The 6,788-nt window shown below is 37.8% G+C and overlaps 1 protein-coding gene across 1 annotated transcript in view; it reads left to right on the forward strand.

Moving 5' to 3' along the window:
• Positions 1-849: 849 nt before the first annotated feature.
• Positions 850-6,788, forward strand: part of SATB1 (SATB homeobox 1) — a 76,454-nt gene continuing 70,515 nt past the window's right edge. Inside the window, exons 1-2 of the mRNA XM_010007630.1 lie at positions 850-962; positions 4,315-4,550. Coding sequence (XP_010005932.1) covers positions 4,340-4,550 — 211 coding nt within the window. The 5' untranslated portion in view covers positions 850-962; positions 4,315-4,339. The remainder of the gene's footprint in view (positions 963-4,314; positions 4,551-6,788) is intronic.

Below are 6,788 nucleotides of genomic sequence, written 5' to 3' on the forward strand. Positions count from 1 at the left end.
CTCGCACAACAGCCCCCGGTAAATGAGAGGAGACAGGTCCTCTTCTCTGCCTCTTTTATTTTTTTATTTATTTTTTTTCCCCTTCTTCTCGCCGCAAGGCGAGATTAAAAGTGGCATTTTAGAGCCTTTTCCTGCAATTTTCTCTACACTTTTTTTTTCTTCTTCTTCTTTTTTTCTTTTCCCTTTTAATCTCCAGTAGCGATCTCTGGGGCTGAGGTTTCCGCAGAAAGTTTGGGGGCTGTTACGGTGTGTATTTTTGCGGAGGGGGAGGGGAGCGGGCTCCTTCTGTGTCTGCTGCTCCTCTGGGTGCCTATTGGAGAATAATAGTGTAAGTGACAAGCTAGAAGTAGACTTTCTGCTCTTCACACTGGATAGAAAAGCTGCCTTTTTTTTTTTTTCCCTTTTTTAATAACCCCCTTTCTCACTCGCTTCTGTACGCATTGGTTTTATTTTTGAAAGGATAGCTAGACTTAAGTCCCCCTTCCACCTCCATTTAAACCTGCTACTTTGTTGGTTTTTTTTATTTATGATTGTTATTATTATGAATTCCTCGCTTTTGAGCGTTACACTTGTCTGATCAATTCGATCTTCAGCTCCTTCCGTTGCTAAACCTCGAAAACTGGCTCCCTCAAAAGATATTTAGCCTGTATTTTTTGTCCATTGCCGGTTTTGCTCATGGCTACTCTGGTTCTCGCTATCTATTTTTGCCCCTCCCCGCCTAGAGGAAAATAGAAACAAGACAAAAAAAAAAAAAAAAAAAAAAAAAAAAAGAAAAAAAGGGAAAAAATATAAGTGGCCACAAGGGGAAGTAGTCCTCAGGTCTGCTGCCCCCCCTCTCCCCCTCTCCAAAAAGGGGGGGACCTAGAAAACATCAGTCTTGAACTTCTTCCTCTTCAAGAGCTCGGGCTGCAAAGGAAACCTCCTTTGTTTTTGTAATTTATATGCTGTCAAGTTTTGAAGTGGTGAGTTTCGGGTCGGTTTTGCTAATTTCACTCAGAAAACTGCAGTGTTTCTGTTTCTAGATAAGTACTTTGCTTCTTTGTCTCTTTAAAAGGTCACAGGGAAAGCTTGGCCTGGATTGGGAGAGCCATATGGAACGGATAAGTGCGGAGCTTCTCTCAAATGTGATTACGGGTTTTTATGGGGGAGGGAGGGAAGAGGAGGGGAAAGGCATGGGGAGGGGGCTGATTCAGGAGGAGAGAAAGAAATAAGATAATACCGGCGGCGTTACATCGCGACAAAAGGAGATACCGCACCGACTCTCATTCAGAAATTGCGCGGTGTGCCCGTACGTGTGCGCTGTCTCTGGGAAACTGTGCCGTGAAATTGTGCTGTTCTCTCAGTGCCTGTGATGAAAACTTGTACTTGTGAAAGACGTATAAACGTGAAAGCCGGGGAAACTCTTGGCCTGGAACCGGCGGAGATGATAGTTCTTCCCTGCAACCCTCTCCCTGGGCAGGCCACGCTCGTTGTTGCTCATCACTATTCCAAACTGAGGTTTCAGTGAACTTTAGCCTTGGGCATGGAGTTTAAATGAGTAAATTAGGTGTTTTATGTGCATGTAATTTTGCTTTGTAACATAAAGCTTTTTACAAGATGACTAAGCGGTGAGAGGATGCCGATGGGTGGGTATTCTCAGGCCAAGCAAAAATGACCCATTTGGTGTTTTGGTTGTAGTCAGTGTATTAACTAATCTGCGATCTATCACTTTTATTCCCTGTACGTGATGCAGTGCAATTCTGACTCATGATGACTAGATACTTTTTGTAGCAAAGAGCCTCAGTACCTTAGAGTACTTCTGAAGTTGCCAAAAGTGTCGAGGATTTTCTTGTTCAATGTTTTTTGTTGTTGTTGTTTTACTCTCCTCCCCCCCCTTTTTTTTTCTTCCCTTTTTTTTTTTCCCTTTTTTTTGTTAATCCTCTTATTCTTGAGAGAGAGCGGTCTCAGAAAAGCAGCCCTGTAGCCTGTTAGCATCATCAGAAACATCGAAAGATGTTAACAGTTTGAGTCTAATTCTTTGCCTAGGCTGCAGTTAATACAGTTTAAAAAAATCTTTTCAAAAAGTGGCTAAAATAGGCACATGTACTGCTAATGAGATGCACGACCTAAAACAGATGGGATCAAGATGAATGATAAACCTTAGCCTGTCACCTTACAGCATAAGAAAAAATAACGATTTTCTAAAAAGTTCAGCTATTCAGAGGCATTCTTGAGGTTGCTTGTAAACGTTCAGATTAATATATTACCTCTTTCTTCACCATACCGGGAAAAGCAGCACGGTGCTCAAACAAGAAAAAAGATAGTTTGCAGAACTGTCATTCGCATATATACCAACAGCATAGAAGTATATAAAGAAAATAAATCCTGAGATGTTTAGGTTCTAATAACTTTGCTATGAAATGCGCAGAAAATGTATTGAATTACTAGGCAGCTGAAAGAAAGTAGCAATTCTCAGATTCACACCAGTCTTTCTAAAGATGACTTCCTCAGTATTAGTTTTTGTTCTTGCTAATGTAAATAGTAGTTCATAAATTAATGTCTAGTCACCTGTCCGTAGTGGTTGTATTATATACATAATGTAATTGTCAGTGAAGTCACACCTTTCTCAGTCAGAGAAAGGCAGGGTAAAATACCTAACAATCACAGCAGTATTGATGAATTAAATAACAACCCGAACGATGTGTCTGTTCTCAGCAACTAATTTTTTTTTAGAGATATATATATATTTATATAGATGAATACTGCGCAAAACAGACTCTGATGAGTGACAGAAATCCTCAAAACTTACTCCACTATGTTCTAGGCTTGGGAGACTTTTAGTGATTTAACTGAAATTGTTATTCGTGGTCAGTGGTTTCGAAACTTTGCAAAAAAGGAAGTAGAAGCATGCTAACATGTATCTTTTCTTAATTTGCTATTAAAAGTTCTTCTGGTTTTTTGGTTTACAAATAGCTGTGCCAGCACATAACTTAGCATCTCCCAGGTTTGGGCATTTGTATTTTGTTTTGGTTTGTTGGGGTTTTTAAAATTATTTTTATTTTTATTTAAGGGCTTTGAAAGTATTGTAGAAATTGTGGGGGTTTTACCAGCATTATCTTTTGTATGATGCAACATTTTTGGTTATTTTTCTTAATTAAATAAACTAACTCCAAGTAACACTTAAAGCATCTGAATGAGTGACAGAAATCCTCAAAACTTACTCCACTATATGTTCTAGGCTTGGGAGACTTTGAGTGATAACTGAAATAGTTATTCGTGGTCAGTGGTTTCTCGAAACTTTGCAAAAAAGGAAGTAGAAGCATGCTAACATGTATCTTTTCTTAATTTGCTATTAAAAGTTCTTCTGGTTTTTTGGTTTACAAATAGCTGTGCCAGCACATAACTTAGCATCTCCCAGGTTTGGGCATTTGTATTTTGTTTTGGTTTGTTGGGGTTTTTAAAATTATTTTTATTTTTATTTAAGGGCTTTGAAAGTATTGTAGAAATTGTGGGGGTTTTACCAGCATTATCTTTTGTATGATGCAACATTTTTGGTTATTTTTCTTAATTAAATAAACTAACTCCAAGTAACACTTAAAGCATCTGAAAAATTTCACATGCATTTTTTTAACTTTGCAAAAATTGATAAACTCTTTGTGTAACATTGGTTAGGAAACTCAGAAGCAACCATCTCCCGCCACTGCTTTATGCAGTTAAATGTTAAATTCTGGTTTAAGTTTTATTTTTAAGGGAGGGGGGCAGGAACTGTAGATGGACAATATTCTACCTATCTAATAACTCTGTTGCTCCATCAGCTAAAGTTGTAACAATCTCTCCATTGTTGTGCATCTATTTTTTTAATCAAGTAGATCAAGGAATGTTTCAGTAGAATCTTTTTATTTCTCTGTCTCTCTGTCTTTTAAAACCACCCGGGATTAATAACAGACCATTCTGAGAGATTTGTAACAATAGCTGGGTTGGACCACATACCTTGACAATCATCATCATTTGTATGAGTCTTAGTCTTCTCTTAGATTTAGTAGATTATCTTTGAAGATTTTTTTAAGGGGTACTCTAGTTGGGTTTTAAAAACTAATTCCACGAGATTACGATGCGATCTCTCTGTAAATTGGGGTATGGGGTAATTTTTGGAGAATACGTTTGTTTCTTCTAAAAAAGACATCTTCTTTCCAGTTAAAACAGTTATTTTTTCTTCTTTATGAGCTTACGATACGTATGTATCTGTCTCTGTACATGTGCAGGCTGTGTACGTATACATATGCGCACACGTGTACAACATATATATATATATTTATTTTTTTTGAATCATGGCAGGTGATCTTTAGAGGCGGGACTGAGTATGGATCATTTGAACGAGGCAACTCAGGGGAAAGAACATTCAGAAATGTCTAACAATGTAAGCGATCCGAAAGGTCCACCAGCCAAAATTGCGCGCTTGGAACAGAATGGGAGCCCATTAGGAAGAGGAAGACTTGGAAGTACAGGAACTAAAATGCAAGGAGTGCCTTTAAAACACTCTGGACACCTGATGAAAACTAATATTAGAAAAGGTAACACTTTTGATAATTCTATATTAGACAAATATGACTTATAGTATTTTGGGGGTAGCATACTTTTGCAGACTCTTACTTCATTTATATTTCAGGACTAAATCTCTATTGTAAAATACTGTATATTCCCAACTTTGATATAAATCACATTTGGGAATTGTAAGGTTCATGCTTGGGTGGAGCATCTTGCTTTACAGGGTGGAGTCTGATTTTTCTTAAGGTAAAGACTAGCTGCTCTGATTAAAGCAAATTCCTACATTGAAATAGAAGTAATATAATGCATTAATTTTTTGAGTAAGTGTTGGGCTAAGAAATGCAAAAATATGTAAGAGAAAATACCGAACCCCTAAAACAAATTCTCGCCTTAGTGATGGTCAAAGCTTGGAAGGGCAGCAGTATTTCCATAACCGTTTCAAGTTGGCTTAAAGGAGAGAGTGTAAATCTTTAGGTATCACATTGGAAAAGCCATTTATGATGTCAATCTTTGCAGTTTATTTTCTTAAGTACAATTCATTATTGAACAATGAACAACTTGGGTGTCATATTTTTCAGTGGCTGGTTTGCTGTAATTAGACATTTACACAAGGAAAAGGCACATTTAGAATCACTGATGTTTGTATATGGATAGTTTTTGTTTGCATTGAAAATACTTTCAATGGGCAGTAATCTATAAATTTTGCTTATCAAAATGTGCAAGTCTTTTTGACCATCTCCTGCAGGTTTGCTAATTTAAATGAAAATATGCTGCATGTAATTTGGCATTTGTTTTAAAGCAGCCTCTACTTTTCTCAGTAGAATCAGTGTATGTTTATAATCCAGATTTTTTCTTGCACTTGCTAAGCAAAGTGCAAAATGCAACCAAGATTATTAAATGCATCAAGTTAGAAGGCAGAGGAATTTCATTGTGTCTGATGCGTAACATTTATCGTACAATCTTTTATTTTTTTCTTGGTTTGGCGAAAACAAAGAATATATTGATCCTGAAATGAACAGACACAGCAGTCCGTATTGTTAGATCTTTATCTATTAAAAATGGGAAAACAGCACTTCAGCAAATTCTTTGGCCTCTGCTCATGATTACCCTATTTATTGATTGTTTGCCAAGAATGTATGCATCTTAAGAAAGCCAGGGTAAGAGCATTAAAAATATAATTTATTACGGCTTTTCAAGCAGAGTGCATTAATATTGTACAGTGAAGCAGTGGAGCTATATAAAAAGGACTTTCTGACGCCTGCAAACATATAAGTTCCATAAATTCCTAAATAGGAGATTTCAGCTGTCTCTGGTATTATGTGATATTTGCACAGCAAACTTGAGTGCCAGGACAGTTTTAGACAAGGATTCTACAGACTTCAGTGCTCCTTATGGCAGACGTGCTGTTTACACAGATTCGTAAACCTTCAGCAAAACCTCTAACACTGCCTTCAGGTTTAAATCATGCTGTATTTTTAGCAGTGAGCACTGACCAATGCTCTCCCCTTTAATGCTAGAAGGTTATGAAGTTGCTGCACTTGGAGGTCTTGCCAAGTGCTAGCAGGAGCGACTAGCCAGCTGAGATTGTGCTCTCCTGTACAGCATTTTTCACATTAACAGAAGGACAGTAGTGACAGTCTGCTAAAAGATTTAGTGGCTTGATTCGTAGTCAGATCATACCTGTGTTACACTACCAGGAGCCACCTCTGATAATCTACGCTGTACATCAGAATTTGGCCAGGAAGTTCTCCCGTGTTGTTTTAAAGTACCACGTTTTCCAGGATGCTGCAACTCGCGAGACCGTGTACCTGGAAAAACGTGTGCTGATATGCAGGGAAGTACCGGAGCATTGCTAGTTTTGTGTCTGATCATAGCTTCATTTGCAGGAACTGATAAGGGAAAACAAATACGCTTCAGCTGGCTTTGAGTATATCTGCACTGTTTGTTAAAATGAAGCTTTGTTTACATTTTCTCTTCAGGTTTTAATGGTGAAACTACTTAAGAATTTTGAGCCCTCACTCTGAGTCAGACAGTAGTAGGTCAAACATCAATTATGAGAGCCTGGAAGGGGGGGGAAAAATGAAAACAAAACAACAAACCACCACCTTTTTGCAGATGAAGCATGTGTGTGTTTTAGAAAGCTCTCTACAGCTTAATTAAAGCCAATGGAGAAATCACCAATTTGCATGTACTGCTTTTGCTTTGGTCTTCTCTCCCTTCCTGACCAGTCTCACTTAGATTTAAATAAAAAACAAGGCGGGGGG

Source organism: Chaetura pelagica, unplaced genomic scaffold (genome assembly GCF_000747805.2).
Source record: "Chaetura pelagica isolate M959 unplaced genomic scaffold, ChaPel_1.0 scaffold10, whole genome shotgun sequence".
Lineage (NCBI taxonomy): Eukaryota > Metazoa > Chordata > Aves > Apodiformes > Apodidae > Chaetura > Chaetura pelagica.